General features: G+C 32.6%; 1 protein-coding gene across 1 annotated transcript; it reads right to left on the minus strand.

The window, feature by feature from the left end:
• Window positions 1-22453: 22453 nt before the first annotated feature.
• Window positions 22454-23035, minus strand: LOC149563614 (uncharacterized). The gene has a single exon (XM_089828222.1). It carries the CDS (start codon window positions 23033-23035, stop codon window positions 22454-22456), a length of 582 nt encoding a protein of 193 aa, XP_089684348.1.
• Between the last annotated feature and the right edge of the window lie 1685 nt (window positions 23036-24720).

Here is a 24720-nt window from a genome sequence, read left to right on the forward strand (position 1 = left end):
TCCATCTATATTTCCAACAATTGGTATCAGAGCTTTTGGTGCTTGCAGGAAGGATTTCAAGGATCTAAGCTAAATATTAGGATGTCTTACAAGAGGGAAATTTCAAGGCTTAACAGGGATAACTTTTCAGCATGGCAAGGTCTCAAGAGACTCCATCTAGCTTCCATTGGAGATACAAGATTGAAATATCTTGATGAAGAATATACAACTCCTATAGGTACATTATCTGTTAATGACATTGTTGAGAAGAAGACTCATAACACCATGATGATAGACATTGCATCTGCTCTAAGCTATGAAGAATTTGATGATAACAAGGACTGCAAAACTGCCTTTTCTATGTGGAACAAGCTGAAGGAAATCTACAGAGGTGATGACAATGTGAGGAGAGCTAAAGCAGAAAGCCTAAGAGGACAATTTGATCAGATGAGAATGAGAGATGATGAAAACATTGCCAAATATGTTGAAAGGGTCAAAGCAAGTGTCAGTGCAATCAAATCTTCTGGAGGAGATATCAAGGAGGAAATAGTTGTAAGTAAAGTTCTTAGAACATTGCTTCCCATTTATGCAATTAGAGTATCTGCAATTCAAGAAAGAAGATGTGAAGCAAATCATAAGATAAATTTGGATGCTATAGTGGGAAGGTTGACAACCTTTGAGCTAGATAACCATGACAATTATGTTCTAGCTTCCAAGAACATTGAATCAGCATTTGAAGCCAAACTTTCACTCAAAGAAAAGGGCAAAAAGATAAATGCCACTTAGTTAAAAAGTGAAAAAGAATCAGAAGAGAGTTCTAATAGTGATCTTGAGGTGTTTGAAGCTCTACTTGTAAGAAAATATTCTAGAGGCAAAGGAAAATACAAAGGTAAAGTTCCTTTAATCTATTTTTCATGTGAGGAAATTGGTCATATTACAGCTAGGTACCCAAAGAAGCAAAGCAAGGATGATAAGAAAAGTCATAAGTGCAATGGCAAGAAAGACTTCAAATCATTCAAGGAAAAAGGTAAGGAAACATATTTTATGGCTAAGGACTCTAATGATTCTAATAACAGTGAAGATGAAATTGTTTACATTGCTATGAAAGATGAATCTGATAATAATGAGGAAGATAAGATGACACTTATCTCTCATGTAAGAAAAATAGATACATGGATTATAGACAGTGATTTCTCTCATCATATGACTGGTGACAAAACAAAGTTTGAACATTTTGAAGACTATGATGGTGGCAATGTGAGGTTTGGTAATAATGAACCTTGTTGCATAAAAGAAAGAGGCCAAATCTCATTAACCAAAGAACTTGTATGTGATAATGCCTATTGGTTTGAAGGACTAAAACATAATATGTTAAGTGTGGCACAACTAATCAATATTGGATTCAAGGTGGAATTCATGCATGGAAAGGCAAGACTACTAGATGACAAAGGAAAGTCGATTGGATTAGGCATACAAACAAAAGGTAACTTATTTTATCTTGAACTTGGTGAGTGCTCATGTTTTATTGTTCAAGCTGAAAAAATTTGGTTATGGCACAGAAGGTAATATCATGTGAATTTCGATAACATGGTAAAGATAAGAAAATTCAGGAAAGTAAGAGGCATTCTTAGTATAAAGAAACTTGATCTTGGTCTATGCAAGAATTGTCAGATTGGTAAGATGGGAAAGACTAGCTTTAAAAGTAAAAACTATCAATCTGAAGAAATTTTGGAAATTATGCATGCTAATTTGTGTAGAACTATTGGAATTGAGAGCTATACTCAAGAAAAGTTCTTCATTCTTTTTGTTGATGACTACTCTAGAATGATGACTATTTTGTATCTGAGAGAGAAGTTAGAAGCATTTGAGCAGTTCAAATGGTATTTGGCTATAGTAGAAAAAGAAACAGGAAAAAGACTAAAATGTTTGACATCAGACAAAGGTGGTGAATTCATTTCCCATGAATTCAATAATTTTTGCATTGAAAGAGGAATCAAAAGATAGGTATCAGCTCCTAGAACTCCCGAGCATAATTGAATAGCTGAAAGGAGGAATAGATCTATCATGGATTGTGCAAGGACTCTAATGATTGAAAAGAACATTGCTATCAAATACTAGAAGGAAGTTATCAACACTGTAGTTGATACCTTGAATTGAGTATAGTTGAAGAAGGACTCATTCAAAACTCCCTATGAGTTATGGTATGGCTATAAACCCAATGTAAGTTACCTGAAAGTATTTGGAAGTAAATGTTATATCTTGAAAGAATCTAGAAAAGTCAAATTTGATGTGAAGGGTGATGAAGGTATATTTTTGGGATATTCTTGCAAAAGTAAAGCATATAGATGTTTGAATTTTTCTACTCACAAAATCATAGAAAGTGCACATGTGAAAGTGAATGAGTTTGTAGAAAGGATTGAAGAAAAAAGAAAGAAGGAACCGAAAGATTATAGGAGATTTGTTTTCATTGAACCTGATATAGTGCCAGATACATCTATTAATCAGGAGACTTCTACTCCCAAGTCTTCATCAGTCACTGAGTTGCAAGAAGTTCAAACTAAGTTGTAGGAACCCAAGTCACATTTAGATGCTACCGAGTCAATGCCTACTGATCTAAAGTTGAAGTGCAATAGAATGACAATGCAATTCAATCAAAAGGCAAGGAACCTATATTGGCCAAGTATGTTAGGAGACATCATGCACTAGATCAGATTATTAGAGACAAATTTGAAGGTACTATGACAAGAAGTAAGCTAAAAGGTACTTATTTACTTGTTGATTTTGAACCTAGAAATGTCAAAGATACATTGGAAAATGAAAGTTTGATTGAGGTTATGAATGAAGAAATAGAGCAAATAGAGAAGAACAAAACATGGACTATTGTACCTAGGCCTAAAGATAAAATTGTGATTGGAACTAAGTGGGTATTTAGAAATAAGTTGAATGAAGAAGGTAAGGTATCAAGAAATAAAGCTAGATTGGTATGTAAAGGCTACTCTCAAGAACAAGGAATTGATTATGGAGAGACTTTTTCTCCTATTGCAAGATTGGAAGGTGTTAGGACCCTTCTTGCATATGCTACACAAAAAGGATTTAAGCAATATTAGATGGATGTCAAATCCACATTTCTCAATGGTATTCTGGATGAAGAAGTCTACATTGAGCAACTTGAAGGTTTTGTTGATCCAGACAAAAAAGACATGGTCTACAAATTACACAAAGCATTATATGGTCTAAAAAAAGCCCCTAGAGCATGGTATGAGAGATTGCATAACTATCTTATTTAGATTGGTTTTCAAAGAACTAATGATAATAGTAGTTTGTACATAAAGGAAGGACTAGATAATAAGATTGTTTTGGTAGAAATATTTGTGGATGATACTTTTTTTATAGGGAATGATGATCAATGCAAATAATTTTTAGAGCAAATGAATGAGGAATTTGAGATGTTTATGTTTGGTGAGGTTAAATTCTTTGTTGGTCTTTAGATTCAGTAGAGCAAGAATGGTATCTACATTACTCAATCTAAATACATCAAGAAGATACTCAAAAAGTTTGGTATGGAAGATTCAAAACAAGTTGGAACTCCCATGTGTACTGGACTAAAACTTACCAAAGATGATGATTCAAAAGAGGTAGATCAGACTTTATATAGATCAATGATTGGAAAATTGTAGTATGTAGTTCATAAAAGGCTTGATATTGCTCTTATAGTTGGTATAGTGGCAAGATTTTCAACAAAACCCAGAGAAAATCACATGATGGCAATCAAAATGATCTTGAGATACTTGAAAGACACTGAAGATTATGGATTGTGGTATAAATATGGAGGAAATTTGGACTTGAAAGTGTTTACTAATGCTAATTGGGTAGGAAACATTGATGACAGAAAGAGTACAAGTGGTGGAGCATTCTTTCTTGGAAAGAGGTTGGTATCTTGGACAAGCAAAAAGAAAAATTGCAAATCTCAATCTACAACTAAAGTAGAGTATGTTGCAACAGTAGTGAACTATTCTAATATTGTTTGGTTTAAATAGTTATTAGAAGGCATGAAGGTTGAGATCAAAGAACTAGTTGTTATGTTTTGTGATAATACAAGTGCAATCAACATAACAAAGAATTCAATGATGCATTCCAAGACCAAACACATTGCTATAAAATATCATTTTTTTAGAGAATTGGTGTAGGATAAAGAAATCAGATTGGAATATGTCCATACAAAAGAACAAATTGCTGACATATTCACCAAGCCATTACGTAAGGATGTATTCTTGTATCTAAGAGGTAAGTTAGGGGTCATTCCCCTATCTGAAGCTCACTAAAATAAAGTTTTAGTGATGCACCAATAGGAACCAAGTTGAAGATTTATCAGTTGATGCAACATAGTCATGAGGAACATTGCATATGAATCAGTACTTAAGGTACATTGTTACTCATTTGGATTATGTTGTCTTTGGCATGTGTTGTCAAAGAGGGAGAATTTACTATTATATCTTTTTGAAATTTGAATTTGTTTAAGGGAGAGTTTACTATTTGAAGAAGAAGTTATGTAATTCCTTCATAGACGGAGATTACTGCATTAGAGAAGTTTTTGGCATAAAATCTAAGAGGGAGAAATTATTGTTAGAAAAATACTTTTTTTCAAATTTCATTGTGCTATGACATGTTGTGTTGCCATCAATGCCAAAGAGGGAGATTGTTGGATACAATTGTTTAATTGTGTGTTGTCCTTGATGTTACACAAATGTCATATTAGTTAATAGATAGTGCTTACCAAGCTTAGTTGGTCAGTAAAGCAAATTTCAAAGTCTACTGAGAATTCTTGAAAATTACTCTGTGTAGATAGTGTCTACTAAGCTCATTCGAGCATCGAAGGACTTTGTGACAGAAGTCAGTGGTAACTAAGCTCACAAGGTTAACAAAGGAAAGTCAGTTTTTACTGAGTTAAATTGGTCTCCAAAGGATTTTGTAGAGTTTTTAGTGTTAACCGAGCTTCAGTTGGTTGACACTGGAAATTAGTTCAGGGACAATGTTTATCAATCAGGGTCGACTAAAGAAGGATCTTGTTAATTTGAGAAATAAAGTTTAATTATTTTATGTAATGATTGTAGCTGACTAAGGTAATGATTATTGGTATTTGTAAGTTGTAAATGAGCCGACTTGATAATTTGTAAGGTATAAATAAAAGGTCAAGTTGAGAATTCTAAAGTGAAATGAGTGAGCATGCAAGTGTATTGATTGTTTGAAGAAGATAGTGTGAGCAAACTTTGAAGGATGGTTAGATATCCTTGAGGAGTAGCACAGATTTATTTGATCAGAGAGGATCTAGTGAAGTAGAATAGAGATTTTTATTAGCAATTCAATTGCATCTCATTCAGGTCAATTCATTATTACTTTCTCACCATTGTAGTAGTGATTCCTAAATCTCTTAACATAGTTGGTTTAACAGCCATTTGTAAATCCTCTAACAAGATGATAGTGCTATTAAATTTTTCTAAAGACCTTTTGTAAGGCCACTCCTAGTAGGGTGATTAAATCCTCTAAAAAGGTCACACCTAACAATGTGTTTTGTAACCTTTAACTGGGTTGGCTCCTAAAAGGGCTCACTTCAAAAGAGTGAAAATCAGTAGCTAGTTACTTGGTGGTTTTCTCCATATTGAGTTTCCATGTTAAATCTGGTGTCTCATGTGTTCATGTTATTTCTTTTATGCATGCATGTTAATCACTGTGAATGTTTAAGATTTGCTAAAGTCAACATACACTACATCTACCGAGTTACAACATTTTTCTATATGGTTATCGAGTGACAGTAGTAACTAGTTTATTAGACATCTAAGGGATCTATGGATTTTTTTTTGTGCTAACTGATTCACACCCCCCCCCCCCCCCACCCCCCCCTCAGTTACTCCATCTATATTTCCAACATAAGACATTATGGGTATGTGCAGGATCATGGTGTACCAAACTATGGCCTTAAGTGGCAGTAAAAAACTAGCAAATCAGGGTTATGTCAACTTGACACATAATTTTAAAGTGGTTCTAGAATTTATATGAAAAAGTTGAATCTAGTTTCTAAAATACAAGACCTTATTTGGAGAAAAAATTATTGGATTGGTCAAAAGTTTGGATTTTAATGTAGTACTACAAAAATTTCAAGGCGAAAATAAAAAGTAGGTGTATGTTTGACCACCTTAATCATAATCAAATGATAATATTTTTAAGTATAATTTTAGATATAAAAAGTAGATTCATGCCTAGATGTGACGCATATTTTTGGGAATTTTTATTCCAAATAAATAATTAATTATGAATTTTCTACTATATTATTTTCAGAATTAAAAAACTCCCGTGTCTGACCACCTTAACTAGTTAAAAAAAAATTGAAATTAAGTTTTTCTTTTCTTTTTCTTATACTAGTTGAAGCATAGAATGTGACACATCTTTTGGATTTCACAAATCTTATACGGTTTGAAAGTTATAGTTATTTTTCAACCAGTATGTCAATTAGCACTTTGTAGCTAACTCCATTAGAAAATAAGTAATAATTACTTACTAAACTCGTAATTTGACAAACCTTACATTTATGAAAAGCTAAGAACATTCTTAAGAAACCCTTTTCATTAAATCAAATTTTGGTTAAAAAAAGTTGTTAGCTACATGCTTGATGTAAAAAACACATAAGAACATGCCAAAAAAGCATTTTCAGGATGTTTTAAAGATGACCATATAAGGTTGGTATCGAAAGATATATTAGGAATTATAAAGGTATTAATTGTTTTCACTTAGTATCAGGTTGGGTGGGAAAAAAGTTAGAATAGATTTTGAAATTCTTTGAGGCATTTCAGAACTACATATTTTCTAGATCGCCACATTTTGGCACACCATGATCCTGCACATACCCTTATCTATTGGAGAACTTTTCCATTCAAGGGGTTCTTATTTTTTTAAAGAAGCAGACTTTGTGTTGCATATGAGGAAAATGTAGAATGTATAGGGGACAATCTTTGATTGTAATGAAGGATATCAGTTCTATTTCAATGTTTTGCAATTATTTTGGATTATTAGTAGTTTTTCATAAATTATATAATTTTTGATTGAATGAAGATTTCATTGTTTTGAAGACTATGTGCTTCAAACTGATCTTGTTCTTAGTTCATGTGTGGACTAAGGCTAAGTAATGGAGTTTTTATTCTATTTCTATATTCATTTATTGTAGAGGTGGTTCTTATTTGTTTAATGATATCTCTTTCTTTCTAAATGCATGTATGGGTGGAAGGACTGTGTATTTCCATTGATGTATGTGGAATTTATTTTATTTCATTTACATTGTAATCATTTGCCCCTTATCCAAGAATAGGGAGGGTAGCCTTCACTTTTAGGTCAAAGGAATTTATTAATTTCATTCTTTGCATATCCAATTGGGGAGTTCTACCCTATAAGATTTAGAGGGTGCTTGCATAATCTCATTGCAACATGACCCAACTATAAGTGTTGTTTTATCTTTGAGTTTGGGTGTTTTTGAGTCATCTTGCAAGCTTTTCTTATGAAGAAAAATCTATTTACCGATAACTTATAACCATTTTGATAGACAAAGAGAGACATGAAAATTGATAAATGCTCTCTAATTGGAGTTCAATAATTACAGACCAAAAAAAAATTAAACTATTAGATTTAAATTTGCATTCCATAGTTACTAATTTATAAATTCATTTGAGAATAAAGTTTGATAATAACCTAAAAAGAAACAATAGATTAGTTTATTGAAATATATGAATTACAATACTTATATAATTTTGATAACAAATTTAACATACATTTAATAATTCTATATCTGGTTCAAATATGGTTCCAAAATTTAGAGGTTTGTTCTAATACATATCATTCAGTTGATCAATCAATTGTGTGTGTGTGTGTGTGTGTGTGTGTGTGTGTGTGTGTGTGTGTGTGTGTGTGTGAGTGAGTGAGTGAGAGAGAGAGAGAGAGAGAGAGAGAGAGAGAGAGAGAGAGAGAGAGAGAGAGAGAGAGAGATTATCCAAAATATTAGACTATGTAACGATCTCAATGGTTTCAATGATAAAATTATGATGCAAGGCAGATTATTTATATTATTCTTGTACAACCCTACAATTGTCTCATGTAGTTGCTTTTCTTTTCCATAATCTTAAATTATGCATATTCAATTTTATTTAAGAGAACATGGCAAAAGGCTTTGAACCATAGTACTTGAATTAGTATGAATTTTTATCACAAATAAAATACCACCCAATATAAAATTTCAAACCCTAAATTGTACCTATCAATAGATGTTTCCAATCTTCACATTTCTTCCAAATATTCCAACACTACAACTATCATTTCTTTTTCTTTTTCTTTTCCTTCTCATCTAATAGAACATGTCTAATAAGGGAGGGAGCATAAGTGTCTAGTTGACAACCTATGTGCCATTTTCCATGATTTCTATTACAAGCTAGCTTTCCACAATTGGGAATCCCATGTTTCATTTGATATCACATCATTTATTATCTACTTCCTCTCTCCTCATAATTGTATGAATTATCAAAAATGATATATTTAAAATTTAATATCATCTTTTTCTTCCTTCTCCAATCTTTTATGGCTTGTATTTTTTTAATAGATTTTACTAGTTATTCTATTTTTATACTTTTATTTTGTATTTTTAATGTATTTACTTATTTTTATTTTATTAGTTATTCTTAAATTAAGTAGGGAGTGTCCTCGACCCATTACACATTAAACATGAATTGTCAAAAAGATAAAGTTCTAGGTAACCAAAAAAGAATAACATGAAGTTGTGTTAGATCATAAAAACTAAATATTGTCTAGATTAGAGTTAGGACCAAGGAGTAGGCACATTAAAAAATATAAGATTTTTTGGGTGAAGATGAATTACCCTTTCTATTTTGGTATAGAAATATCCAACAAGAAAGAGGAAATATTATATCCAAACCAGTAGAAGATAAATATGCACATCAATAGTTGAGCCACCATAGCTAAAAGAGGTGCATGATGGTCTAGATAAAGGGAGTCCAAACCCATGAATAAGATAAGGCTATCCTTGAAATAATACTATGATGAACTATATGAGTGCACTAGTAGTATGATATGACATAGGAGAGGCTCTAGGAATAGGGAATATTATAGCAAGAGTTCAACATTGATCAAAAAGTTAGTGGATAGAGGGGGTGAGATGACATAGGAAACCTAAATAGGAACACAAGTTAGAGAGGAGGGCATTTATTTTGTGAGGATAATTGGAGTCCAAAAAGAAAATCATATGATAATGCCGGACAACATTTTTTTAACTATGTATGGGATTAGTGAAGTTGAAAACCTCAAGGAAAGGAAGAAAATAAGTACCTAGTTATAAAAAAATGTCTAAATTTGAATGAGATCCTTCAAAACCCAAGGTTATTTTACATATAATTTCATCTCACAAACCTTAAGAGATATATAAATGGGAATTTTTTTGGAGCTTACTTTACATCCACTAAACTCCTTATATAGGAGGTGTGGGAGAAATGGTAGGTACTAGCATCAACCATGATGAAAATAAAAGAAAAATAGATTCATAGGTATTATTGTACCAAAAATAAAGAAGGAGGTGGGGGAACTTGACCCAAGTAGGGAAGAATCCAATAGGTTCCACCAAAGGATTGGAGGATGATGTACAAGGGTAAAGGGAAAGAACATTTAAATTCCATTTCTAGATACCCAAACATAAAATAATGTCTCTATCCTTTGTAAAGTCAAATAAAATAACATAGAAAGCACAAGAAAATGGTCAAATGCCCATGTAACTTGGGATAATTTTGATTTATTTCTTATTAATCTAAGAGTGTAGTTGTAGAAGCGAAGACCATAGATGACTAAACTATCCAGTTGTTAGAAAGTAAAGTCCACTAAGATAACTGTGAGATGAGGGTAAATCAATTATGCAATTAAAAAAATCTCAATATCTTCTTTAATTCTAAAACATGTTAACAATAGATGCAAAAACCATAGAAATATAACCATACAAAATATCACTATATATGTTACCTAGGGAAATCCTTGATCAGGGGGAAACCCTAGTTGGGATGGTACCCATAAGATGATGTAGTAATATTAAAGTTCCTTGTGAAAGGATGGACCCTACTAGGAGTTAATGAAATATATTCAGTACACATAACCCCCTATTAGGAGACTTTGAATCTCTATTAGGAGATTCCAACCATGATTTAAGTTGTGCCAACCTTGTTAAGAGTTGAAAGAAAAACAAAAGGACCTAGTATCCAAACAACTTCAATACTATCCTCCGTAAATAATACTAGTGTAAATCAACAACTATCCAACAACAACTTCTCTTTCCAAATATAGTTCCTTGTAAGCTCACCATGTTGTAATTGCACCAATCACTTCTATGATCCAAAATATATTCACATGTAGGTTCACACAATAGACAATATCATATTATTTGCACTAGATCTCACTCTTAAGTTCACATATCATAAAAATGATTGCACTAATGATTACAATCAAGGAAAAAATCATTCCTTTACTATGTTCTAAAATATATTATTGAGTTGGCCTTGAGGCTTTCCCAATTTACAATAATAATATAGGACCAACTTAAGATCATACATTACATGAATACAATATTACATCTTTTCATAATTACAAGCAATCTATTAGCTCACAGTCTTCATAACTTCATACTCATTGATCATATGATTATTCATGTTTGACCAAAGCATCTTTAGCATGTATTCAAGCTCTACCAAGTTCACTCAAATTGATTCCATCTCTATTAGGAGATATAATCCAAATATTAGTACCCACAATCCAAACATTAGTACCCACTTCCCAGGAACATTGTCTGAAAGCTTCCTTTAATGAATCCTTCATAACTCTATCTAGTATTCATATTTCTATACACACTCTTAACTATATAATATATACATACTCTATAAACATAATCCCACATGCACATAATCTAATCTTCAATCCTTGAACTATGTGAAACAAAACTCGATCTACTATTCTGCTAGTCTTTACAAAATAACTAGTATGTTGATGTCAATGAAAAATTCTATCAAGAATGTAACACAAAACCAATGAATCATGTCACCAACACTGCTAGGATACTCCCCCATAGAAATATCATTAACATTCATGCTAAAAAATATCTCCATTTTGCATTGATGGCAACACAGATGAAACACATGTAAGTTCCATGAATACCAAATGTGTCTTTGTTGCATCTACTCCCCCCTTCATGTTGTCTATGAATGTCATATGTAACATGCACAAGGAAGGCGTTAATCTACCCCATACATGAACATATTTTCAAATCCTCTTCATCAATCGACATGCATCTCTCCCTCATGTACATCTTTCCCCCAAAGGACAATATCTCTCAATACATACATATTAAAATATATTTCATGTGTTACTCTTCATAAGATGTCTCCAAAAATTCATATCAAATGATGTTTTTCATGTATTACTCTCCCCTATTGACATCAATGTGAAAGATATCATTATGTCAATTATCTAAGTATGATCTGCAATAAGCTCAAGTGCCCTAAGACACTATCAAATACTAGTACCAAGAGTCCTTTAGGACTCAACTCAAATTTAGATACTCCCCCATAGGAGAAGCATCAAGCATTCAGTCTATATAAAAGAAGTAGTCCTATTTTACCATTGGACTGGTGTAATATCTACATGTCCTACCCAATAATAATCTTTATAGGCTTCATCAACATATTTAGGTTCAATTTGAGAGATTAAACGTAGTTCTTCCTGCACATTATTTCTTGTCATAACTCCTCTTTCTTTGCTTCCAATGATTTGCTCAGTAGGGTGAATCTTTACCAAAATTTTGTTATGTGTCACTACTTCAACTTTGATTTCTTCTCCAAGTTCAGATATTGATTCACTTCTCTATTCTTCTCTCTAAATATTAGTCTATAAATTAGTTTTAGACTCATATATTAATTCATGATTAACATTCTCTTTGTTAGGTCTTAGATTAGTCTCTTCATTAGTATCATAATCAAGTATATTTCCCTAAATTCTAAACTTTTCATCAACTCTTGCATTATCACTCTCAACAATAGTCTTAGTTCTCTAATTAAAACATCTACATGCCTTTTGTTTCAATGGATATCAAAGAAACATACCTTCATTAGTTCTTGAATTATACTTTCCAACATCATCATATCTTTTAATGTAACATTGTCTTCCAAAGATTATAAAATACTTCACACAAGGTGTATGTCCAAACCAAAGTTCATATTGGTATCTTATCAGTGTCTTGTTTGATTTGCACTCTGTTCATAGTGTATACTATTGTATTTACTACTTCTCTCCAAAATATTTTTGATACATTATATTCAAGCATCATTGCTATTGGTGCCTCTATTTTTTTTATGGTTCTCCTATCTACTATCCCATTTTTTTTAGGTGTTTGAGGAGATGAAATCTACCTCTTTATAATATTTCATTTGAGGTAAATTCTCATCCTCCGTCAGATCTCAAACATCTAATATTCAAACTAGAGTTGATCTCAACTCTACTCTTAAATATCTTGAATTTATTAAAAGCTTCACATTTTTCTCTATTAAATGCTATCCACATCATTCTAGTGAAATAATCATAGAATCATAAAATACCTTTCACCATAGACTACTCTAGTCTTTGTAGGTCCACTTAAATTTGTGTGCACACTCTCCAACTTCACTAAAGTAGTAAATTTTGTGCTTAGAAATGAACTTTTCTTCTTCTTTCTGTTACACATCCCTTACACACCATTCTAGTAGGTTTCACAATCTTAGGAAAATCTCTAACTGCAAATATAGTATTGACCTTTAAAATGTTATCATAGTTGATATGACAAAATATCTTATGCCATAACCAACTATCATCCACCTTAGCAACTAAACATGTCATCTCGGTAGGATTTAACTAAAATACATTACCTCTTTTCCTTGTGCCAATACCAATCAATGTACCATTTTTGTCTTTGATAATGCAAGTCTTCTCTGTAAATTGCAATTAATATCCCTTGTCCACTAGTTTTCCAATAGCCAAAAGATTATGTTTCAAACCATCCACAAAGTAAATATCATCAGTATTAGTATTTCCATCAAGTGTAATAGATCATTTTCCTTTTATATGACAAGCTACATTATTTTCAACTCTAAATACTCCTCCATCATAGTTGTTTAATTCAACAAACTTATTCATATCTCTAGTCATGTGATGGGAACAACCACTATCTATAATCTAATCATATTTCTTCTTTTCACCTTGTGATACTAATGTTTTTTCTTCTCTAACTTCTTTCTTAGGGATTCTTCATTAATAGAAATAAATCGTATTTCATTCTTTCACTCAAGATTTCTTCTAGTTTAGCATCAAATTCTTCCTTGGTAGCAAAAAGACAATCCTTAGGCATTCTTGATTTATATGAATTTCTAGACTTCCTTACCTTATTAGGGAATTTAGAAGAATAATGACCATATTAATTACAAGTCCAACACTTGAAGATTTTTTTATCTTTTGGTTGTCTCTTCATAAGTAGGGAAAGTCCTTCTTCAATCCTCTTCTCTTCATCAACTTTTGTTCAGACTCTACTAGCACAATATCCACTTGTACTTGCACTCCTTTTCAACACAAGTTTGACACTTTGTGCACTGAAAGTAGTTTCAAATCTAGGAAATTATCCACTATATCTAATCCACATTTTTGATGACTGTAATCTCCCAAGAAGAGCCTCTCTTTTAAAATATGATGTGTAGGGAATAACTTGTTCAACCATTTGTGTTGTCTATTTGTATGTAGTTGTCAAAGTCTTCAATATTTTACATACAAATTCATCTTCCAATTTCTCTCCACCATAAGTCTTAATTAATGTAACAATCTCTATTATTCTACTAAAATAACTTCTGATAGATTCATCTTCCATCATTTTAGCATCTTAAGAAAAGAATATCCAAGTCTGTAATCTAACCTTTTGAGTATGTTTATCACCTTCAAATGTACTTTACAAACCTTTTGAAATTTCATGAGCAAGACTTAAAAATTTTACCTAACCAAATTCAGTTTTAGGGAGAGGTAATAATAATGCTTATCTAACAAGCATATCGTACATGAATGTGTCTTTCTGAGTTTTATCACAACCTTTAAGCTTGTCTTATTCAATTACATCTATTTGATTTGTAGTAGTCAATTAGTAACCCCTACCCATTCATTGAGGATGTGTCTCATCTTTTCTTTCTAACTCTCATAATTAACTCCATCAAACATTGGACTTTCTTTCCTTAAGAGCATCATAGATAAGAACCTAATGCTCTCATACCAATTGTTAGATAGTAAAGTTTGCTAAGATAATTGATGGGGAAGGTGAGGGGGGGGAGTGTGGTTGAATGAGTTATCTTCTTTAATTCTAAAATATGTAAATAATAGATAAAATAACCATACATGAAGGATTTGAGAAATACAAATCCATAAAGCCCGAAGACTATAACTTGCATGTAAAAACCTATCATAGAGAAGAAAAAGACAAGATAAGGCAAGGGTTTTCTCTGAAAATATGCAAATTGTATTCTTAGAAATGAAAAAGATAAGAGATAATTACAAAAGATCTATCCTTATAGAAGGAAATTGAAACCCGAAAAAGGGTAACCTAAAAGGTAAAATCCATTTAATAATTACTAATTAATTATTGAGTGTGAATGCAAAAGTGCATAAAGTGAAATCTTAAGAAGGAAGAAAAGGTAATTTAATTTAAATAAAATGAAATTAATCTTTTTCTCTAACATCCCCCCTTAAGATGAGCAACAATGTAGCTACAAATAGTGCGAGGAAACTACAATGCTAAAAGAAAACTTGGGTCCCGACAACAAGACTTGATGAGGTACCTAATCACAACCAAATCTCTATGAAATAAAAAAATAGAAAAAACCTAATGAGAAAAATGGTACTCCAAGAAAAGATATAAAAGGATGCACAAATGATTTACATCTCAAGAGAATCTCTCAAGACCATAAGTATAATGAAAACCTCCATGAAAAAAAGCTTGACTCTCCATAGCTACCCCAGAATGACGGAACTCCTATGTCAATAAACATACCAATGTATCTACAATCTAAAGGAAAAAAAGGCAGTGGAAAAGGATGATCAAACCGATGTATGTAAGGTGGAGATGGAAGTCCTAGCTGATACTCAAAGGAGAAAGCATGCGAATCCTAAAATAGAATCTCCAATGGAGGTGGGATAACATGTCTATTGAATCTGTCATCTGAAAAGGAGATGTGTGTCCTCTAATATATCCTCAAAAACTATAGTAGGTGGCTTGATGACTAGAGCTACAATAATAGGCAATGCTGAAGAGTAATCCTATGCAAGAGGTGGAATCTGAACAGGAGGTGGAGGTGTAGAAGTCACAACATTGGTCTCAAGAATAACACATAAGTTTAAGTGACCTGAGTTCACCTCAATCTTTGATAGTGGAGATTGTGGACTAAAATGCGAGAAGGAATATAGGTAGGAAGCATGATCAACAGTACTTGTAGCAATAATATTCCATGTCTCACTATCTATGATGTGCACTGAATCTTTTGCAAACTCAACTGTCTTCCCTATCCCATTGTGTGTAATCTAATAAATAGAGAGAAGGTTAGAGGAAAAAGATGGAATAAAAAGTACATCATGAAATGTACCATCATCAATGTCAATAGAATCATTCCCACATATAGTTATAATAATGTTGTTCCTCATTAGAATGTGTGGAGTAGGAGAAGCCTCAAAAGAAGAGAACAAATTCTGAGAATATGCCATATGGTGTGAAGCACGTAAATCTAGTAACCATCTAGAAGAATGAGGAATAGTAGTTGCACATAGTGCATGACCCTTTCCTATATCTTTACTATCTGACTAAAATGATGATGATGAAGAAGATTTGTGAGAAGTAGAAGGAATATCAATGTTTCTCTTCTAAAGGAGAGATATGAAATATGAAACTTGTTTGGGATAGCAATCTAACTTCTTCTCATAGAAATGTGACTCATCATGATTAGGATTATTATAATAAGCACACTTCAATCTTTTTGGCTTTGGTTTACCCCATTTAGGAGGAGGTGGCCCTGATGAATTGTGAGTGCTAGAATCAATCTAAGACTCTATAGAATGAGATTTATCTGTCTTCTCCTTTGTCCCTAAAGATGGCCGAGCTACCAATGCATAATTCTATGAGCCTGTGAGAGAAGCCAACTAAGAGAGTTTAGCTTTCTCTCGAGTCAAATGATCACAAAAAACCTCAAAGTATGACATGGTAAATCTATTACCCAAAGCTGCTTTGGTGGAATAGAAGGTAGAAAAAAACATCTAAAAGTTTCCACAAAGCTTAGAAAGAATTAGGTAGATGCACTCAGTATCAGTCTTAGTCTTCACACAACCCTACAATAAAGATCTCTATTGATTGAAATTCATCAAGAAGTCCTCAATGGAAGGAAAACAATTTGGTAGAAGAGAGGTAATCTTTACCTCAATTTTAAGTACCTTGAACTCATTCACTATACAAAACATCCTTCAAGCTTGGTCCACATAGATAGAGGGGTATTGCTCCCATCAAGATGAAATTGTAGACTGTCAGAAACTTGTAAAGTAATCAACCCCATTGCCTCATCCATCTTGTTCTTGTGTTGCATGACCTTAAAAGGCCTCTATAAAATTGGTTGCACGACAAATAAATAAGACCACAACCCTTTTGACCAGAGAAGCCATGCCATCAAGGTCTTCCACATGTGATATTTATTGAGGGGTCAAAAGTTCTAGTCAAGAAGAGTCTCAGTCATTATTTTAGAAGGTCTTGGATTATTTTTTTGTAGGCAAAAAATGACCAAATTCTTAAAGTACTATGTCTACTCAATATTACTCCAAATTGATACCAGATTTGGAAAGTAGACAAAAAATTATCAGTTAAAAAAATATAGCACCTCAATATGTATGAGTCTCTATGAGTGAGATATCGTTGTTTGAAAATCACCTCTGTAATTATTTTTTCTAAATTGTCAATGTCGCACCTCCATGAATCAAAGTACAAGCCCAAAAAATGTCAAATTTGTTCTATCAAACCCTTGGTCTCCTTTTTCTCCAAATACTAAACAAGATACAATAGATTTGATTCTAATACCATGAAGGATTTGAGCAATACAAATCCACAAAGCCCGAAGAATACCTGTATGTAAAAACTTGTCACAGAGAAGAAAAAGACAAGAAGAGGCAAGGGTTTGCTCTAAAAATATGCAAATTGTATTCTTATAAATGAAAAATATAAGAGATAATTACAAAAGATCTATCCTTATCGAAGGAGATTGAAACCCTAAAGGGGTAACCTAAAAGGTAAAAGCCATTTAATAATTACTAATTAATTATTAAATGTGAATGGAAAAGTGCATAAAGTGAAATCTTAAAAAGGGAGAAAAGGTAATTTAATAAATGAAATGAAATTAACCTTTTTCTCTAAAAATACATCAACACCAGACATACATTAACTAGGGAAACCCTTGATTAGAAGGAAAACCCCTATGGGGATGACAACTATACTAATATAAAAGTTTCTTGTGAAAGGATAGATGCTATTAGGAGTCAATGAAATACATTTAGTACATATGAGTCCCTTAGAAGACTTTGAATCCCTGATAGGAGATTCTAACCCTATTAGGAGTTGTGCCAACCCTATTAGGATTTGAAAGGAAGACAAAAGGACCCACAATTCAAAGAGCTTCAACACTATCCTCACTGAATAATAAAAGTATTCATCAATAACTATCCAACAAAAACTTTGTTTGCAAAATATAATTACCTGTAAGCTCACTATACCTCAAATACACCAATCACTTCTTTGATCCAAAATATATTCATATGTAGGTTCACACAATACACAATATCATATTATCTACACTAGATCTCACTCTTAGGTTTGATATCATAAAAATGATCTCATGGACGATTATAACCAAGGAAAACATCTTTCCATTATACCAAATCCTAAAATAAATTACCTTGTTAGCCTTGAGGCTTTCCCAATTTACAATATAATAATATAGGACCAAATTAAGATATTACATTACATGGTATAATATAATATTGCATCTTTTCATAATTACAAGCAATCTGTTGGCTTACAGTCTTCATAGCTTCATATTCATTGATCATTTGATTATGCCTATTTAACCAAAGCATATTCAATATTTCTTTAACCTTTGCCTAAGTTCTCTCAACTAGGTTCCATCTCTGTTAGGAGATACAATCAAAATATTGGTACACACTTCCCAAAAACACTATCTGAAAGCTGCCTCCACCAAATCCTTTATAACTCTATCTAATATTCATATTTCCATATGAGATCTTAACTTTAGTGTCTAAACATACTCTATAACATAATCGCATGTGTGCATAAGCTGATCTTCAACCCCCAAACTACGTGAAGCAAAAGTATGTTTGTTGCTCTACCAATCTTCATAGAACAACTAGTATGTTGACATCAATGACGAATTCTATCATGAATGCAACACAAAACCATTGAATCATGCCACCATCACTACTAGGATACTCCCCCATAGGAATATCATCAACATTCATGATAACACCAATGAGCATGATCTTTAGAAAATAGAGAGCCAATTGAGAATCTCCTTACCTAAGACCATCTCTACAAAAGGATGCAACCTAGGGGAGTAATTTTATAAATTGGGAAGGCAGTACCTTCATAAGCTTGTGAATTAGAGCCACATAGGAGTTTTGAAGTGAAAATTTAACAAATATGTGTTTAGTGAAGGCAATTAAAAAAAATTGTGAGGAAAAAATACAATGTCTGAAATCTCAACAACCTATTTGCATATAATAGAGCCATTAACATAGAAACCATTAGAAAGGGATCCACTACTCCCATCTCCAAGAGCAAGAGATAGAGATCTAAATTTAAGGACTCAAAAGATGAATGAGATACCTTGTCTTCCTTTTTTTGAATAAAGATGTGATTTTTTTATTTTTCTTTCAATTAGTTATTTAATATTTTTTTATTTTTTGCAAAATAGTCTCTAGTGTGAACATTTATAGGAAAGGGTGTAAAAGTTAAACTACTCACTTCACCAGAGTGGTATGACCTAAAACTAGTTATAATAATTATTGAAAATGGTGAAAATAACGCTTAGTTGGGAACATGACTATCCTCCCTACAAACTATACAGTTGACCAATTTTCAAAAAATAAAAAACATCATGAATTTTCCCAAAAATTTTAGCATTCGATCTTCATGATCTTCATAGGTTATCATCGAAAACAACAAAAAATTGGAAAAAAACCACTACGTTTTCATGAATCTAGATTTTTTTAAAACTTTATTTTGTCTTTAGTGCATTTTTTCTAGAGGTTAGCCTATCCCCTTAGTTGGGTGACGTGACTTGGGTAACTTATCCTCCTAATAGTCAACTATGTTATAATGTCTTAAGTTTTGCCTTTTGTTGCACCTTAAGAACCTACAATACTCATTCAAGACACATACATAATTATAAGTACTAACCATTTCATAATAAAAAATAGAATTTCTAAAATGGCCATTGTTAATTTCTTTATAGTTATGTAAATTGATTAATAACCATGGAAAGAAACCACATGATCTTGATGTGGGAGATGGGAATTCAAAGGTTTTTTTCTTAAGGTGTTTAACATATACTTTTTTGAAGATTATGGATTGAACATTCAATGACATAGACTATATGTGAGAGACAATCATTTCTATCTATGATTCCTCAATTAAATATCTTTGCATGGAAATGGGAAAAACAAATTGAATTTTTGTTAAAGAGCTTTATAGTTGTCCTCATGGTAATTATTTATCTCTAGGATTGAAAAAATGTTGGATACTAGATCACTTTTTCTATTGCATGGAAGTTTCATTTTTGCTCCAAGGCTCCTGTTAGTACTAATATATGCTACTCTTCATATTGGGCCCATTATAAATCCTCTTATACAAAGCTAGAAAATATTCTCTATGATTTAACATCTACTTATTTTTGGAGAATTGTGAGGGTTTCTTGGGAAGTTTATATCACCATTGTGAGTTTGGGGGATATTATCCACTCAATAAAAACTTTAGGTAAATTTTTCTAGATCAGTTATGTAACTCTTTTTTGGGAACAAAGTTGCATATCCTCTCTAGATATCTACCCAGGTGACCTGCTTGGAATAGGACTATTTTGTAAACCCTTTTCATCATGAAGAATGTAGCTCATTTTGAAGGATATTTTTTGTTTAGATAATTTGTAAAAATGGGGAAGTCATAAATCCTTGGATTTACTATAATGATTATGGCTTTTGATATGGTATTTTTATCAACTAGCTCAATATTTCATGGTGCATTGCTCTACATTATGAAGGTGATATTCTAGCAAGATTATACGAGTGTAAGATATATCACAAGAAAGAGATTCTATGTTCGCACTTAATTTATTTTCTATAACTTCTATCAATCTCATTTTATGGAATGAAACTAAGGCTACACCTCACCTTTTCAATCTAGATCATGAAATATTTTGTAAAAAGAACTGATGTAGTTTTGATTGAAACAATTCATTAAAATAGAAGTCATTTTCCTAAGACTTGGTGCAAAGATTGAATGTAGGTTCCAAATAACCATTTCTATAAATTAAAGCCTTGATATTGTCATCAATTGAGGTTTTTCCTCATTTGGACTTAGGGATAACTTTGAACCAAAAATGGAATTCACAATTTCCCATTTCTATGTGGCAATGCTAATTGAATAATATTTGGCTAGTTATTTTACAACCAAAATTATTCAACTTTTCTTTTTCTTTTTAAAATTATGTTCCATGATTCTTGTGTGGGCTCTTGACTTTCTTATTTGGGTGTTGTGGGTAGGTTATTGCCTTTCTATGAGCATTCAAATCATTCCAAGAATATCTTGTAGTTTTTGTTTTAGAGACCAAAAGGTTTAGATCTAGATACATGATTTCTTCAAGCCTTTTAGTCTTCTCTCTTGGAATATAATTATTCTAAGCTTTGACTTCATATCACTCACAAATTCATAAATTTGGCATGCTCTTGAGGTAGCAATTTTCTTGAACATTTGAAAAGAGAGCAATTTTTATTTTTCTTAACTTATTTTATGAGCAACATATTTTATTTTTAGACGAAGCAATTATTTATTCTAACATGTGTTACTACAAATCCAAGTGCAAGATAATAAATTTGCAAGAGAAATGGTCCCTTCAAGTGCTTGTTAACCACTAGGGAAATGTCCCTTGTCCTATGACTAGAGTTTCCTCATCTCCCTCCTCCCAACTTCACTTGCCTCCTTATGTGTATCACTTGCTTGATAAAATCTATCTACTCATGGCCATGCCACTCACTTAGAAACTTCTCCTTTACATGTTATCGGAGATCATAGATAGTGGACATGATCACAAGTTGCTCATTAGTGATCTAACTCCTTGAGTCCCATAATGACTAACCTATTGGTGGATTTCTTGCTAGTTTGGTACGAAAATATCTCCCTCTTTGGCTATTTCTATCTTGATAGGGCATGAAGAGGAAGATGAACATGAGACGATGAAGGTTGAAACTATCTTATGGATCTTCCAAACATTGTTGATATATGGAGTAAATCAAGTGATGAGAACTCTTGTCTTTGCCCACCAGTGATTGAGGCTACTTCTTAACAACTTGTTCTCACATATTTTATGACCTAGATATGTGCCTAGTATGAACTCTAAATATATGATTCTATAAATTATCTTTTTTCTCAATAAAAAAATGTAATAATAATTTTATATAAATGATATTATTGATATTTATAAAAAATGATCTAAGAAACAAGTCAATAAATAAGTAATCCCTATCCTACTTATACAACTTAACAATTTCGATTAGGAAAATGACTCCCTTTCTTGAGTTAAAGCTTTTTGTTCTGAAATAGAACCATAAGCAATGAAAAAATTTCTAACAATCTACCATGCAATAAATAAAGATGAGAAAAACAAAATTCCTATAAACTCACACTAAAGACTACAATTCCTTTAGAAAGTGCACGTATCGGATCCACAAATTTAAACAAATATTTCCTACCCCAACAATTCTAGTTCAAAAAATTTCATATCATTGACATGAAACATAGAGAAGATCTCTATTGGATCTGAAGGGATGCCAGATTCTTTATTAAGGCATTCAAATTGTACAAGTTTAGGGTATGATGGAGAAAGTTTAGATCCTTCATACTCAAATCATGGAAGAAATAACTTATTTTAGCTCCTACAATTTACAAGATTACCTTAAACAAAACAGACTCACCCATGGCCTTCCAAATTGAAATTTAGAGCCCACTACACCTTCACCTTCACTGCAGATTAATTGACAAGCAGTAGAGATAGAAGAAGATGAAAAAGACTCAGAAAGCAAAACCCTCTGGAATTGTGCTCAGTTTTGTCTTCCCCACGTTATGAACACCCGTTGTCCTTCTTGACGCCATGAGTTTCAATTTCTCAGCAGACTTGTAAAGTCCCACAGAATCTTCTGGTTTTGGCCGTCCCAATTCAATACCATGCTCTGGTTCTACCAATCTGTCTGTTGACAGAGAAAACCCGATTTGTCGTCGATCAATTCTGTCATCCACCACAGGCATAACTTTATGGCTCTTCAAAAATCCTTTCTTTTTATGCCGGCTTCGTTTTAATGCCCCATCTGCTCTTCTCGCTAATGAAAGCATCTCGGAAGCGGCTAATGGCTTCTTCAAATATTCTGCCGGAAGCAGAAAATAAAGATTTTCTACTTCCAACTGGTAATCTGCAGGAAGAGGAGTTAAATACTGATTGAAATCCATGGAATCGGAATTGCATACGAAAAATCCCGCCTTTTCTCTCAAAATCCTTGACACCTCTACGGGCTCAACAAATTCCTCCAATTCTCCATTTTCCAGTATCAATTTAGCGGTCGGCTGGAAATATTTCTGAGATGAAAAACAGCTTCCCATAAAACTTTGGAGAAATTGAATTGGGGTAGAATGTTATACTGTTCGCATTACGCGGCTCTGTTTTGATTTATTTATAGAGTTGAATGTCGCTGTAACGCGATGCGTGTTATTATCTCGTTGCGCGTGAAAAAATCTTGGCACGAGATGGAGGACGTCGATATCTAAGCGTATGAAACCTCGCGGTTGATTCACACAGGCGCGTAGATATTATTTTATTTTATTGTTGTCGTATCGGTTGTTTTTCCAGATTTGCTCACATGAATTTTGTTCCATTCTTTACTTTTTATGCGTATGATTAAGGTCAATATATATTGTTGGTTCTGTACTTATATCTTTTAGGAATTTGACGTTTAATCTAATTTGTAAATGTAGATATTTGGAAAAGAATGTTCTAACAAAATTATACATAACTTAAAGTTAGGAGGAGGGGTAAGAATATGGTTAGGGTTATTAGGATTGGGGTTAAAATTAAGATTATAGATTTAATTAATCTTAAAGACAAGATTAGGATTGGAGTTTAAATTATGGTTAGAGATTTAATGAAGACTAAAGTTAAGATTAGAATTTTGATTAGAAGTTTTATATCTAGAATTAGTATTGCAATCGGGTTGGGGTTAAAATTATGGTAAAGGTTAGAGTAAAGGTAAGGGACATAAATAAGGTTATGGTTAGGGGTAGATTTATGGTTAATGCTAGGATTTAGGTTAAGAGTTGGGTTAGAGATAGAATTATATTTATGATGAAGGTTAGGGATAGAACTAGAAGCAGGGTTAGATATAGATATAGAGTTGGAGAGGCTTAGAATTAAGATTAACAATTAGAGAGAAGGCTTGAGATAGAATTGTTTTTAAAGATAAAATGTAAAATGCAAAATAATAAGTAGAACTTAGAATTTGAATTTAGGTTAAGAATATGGTTATACTTAGAATAAGCTCTAAAATGAGAATTAAAATAGATTTGAGTTACGGGTGGATTTAAGATTACATGTAAGATTAAGAGGAGGGAGAAAAATAGTTTTCAAGGGTCAAACAATTGCTCAGACACGTGGGCGAACGAAATAAAAGGATGGAGAGAACAAAAATGGCATCTCTTGCGCGTCGAAGAGTGGAAAGTTTCTCAACGACTCGGAGAGAAGCTTCGCTTTTACTCATTGTACCTCCGTCTCACGTCAAATTCGTGGAGGATTTTGTCTTTTGCAGACAAAGTCAATTACTTTAACCAGAGGAAAAGATTGAAATGCAGTGGGCCCACAGGAGCAAACATTTTGCTTCTTTTGTTTTTTATATTCAACGGCGTATATGATTTTTATGCCGCGTGTCAAAAGAAAATAGATGTAAACCGTCTCAGACAGTGTGAAGTTTGAACGGACGGAAATCAAGGGGCGAGGGATCGAAGAATCCAACCAACCTTTTTTCCCATTTCAGATGATTGTGTGAACATAGAAGTTTGGTTGCCGCCTGTTTTAGTTTATTTCCGTTTTTGAGCGTGCGCGCCAAGCGTTTGAATATATAGATTCCGTCCGTATAGGATTCGTGTACAAGTTTTTCAAATTCTATCAATTTCTGGGGCTTAAGGTCTTTAAGAAACGCACATGATTTTTGTTGTTGTGCCTTTTTTCTCTTCGCAGAAGAGGTACAATTTCATACGATCGAACCGGAGGACCGTAAGGTGATGTTGAAGCTTAT

This window comes from Cupressus sempervirens, chromosome 4 (genome assembly GCF_028749045.1).
Source record: "Cupressus sempervirens isolate cs-2001-9-10 chromosome 4, ASM2874904v1, whole genome shotgun sequence".
In the NCBI taxonomy this organism is placed as follows: Eukaryota; Viridiplantae; Streptophyta; class Pinopsida; order Cupressales; family Cupressaceae; genus Cupressus; species Cupressus sempervirens.

Bases quoted from the DNA above. Each gene is read 5' to 3' on its own strand.
- LOC149563614 (XM_089828222.1), bottom strand. From the start codon at position 23,035: ATGGGAAGCTGTTTTTCATCTCAGAAATATTTCCAGCCGACCGCTAAA.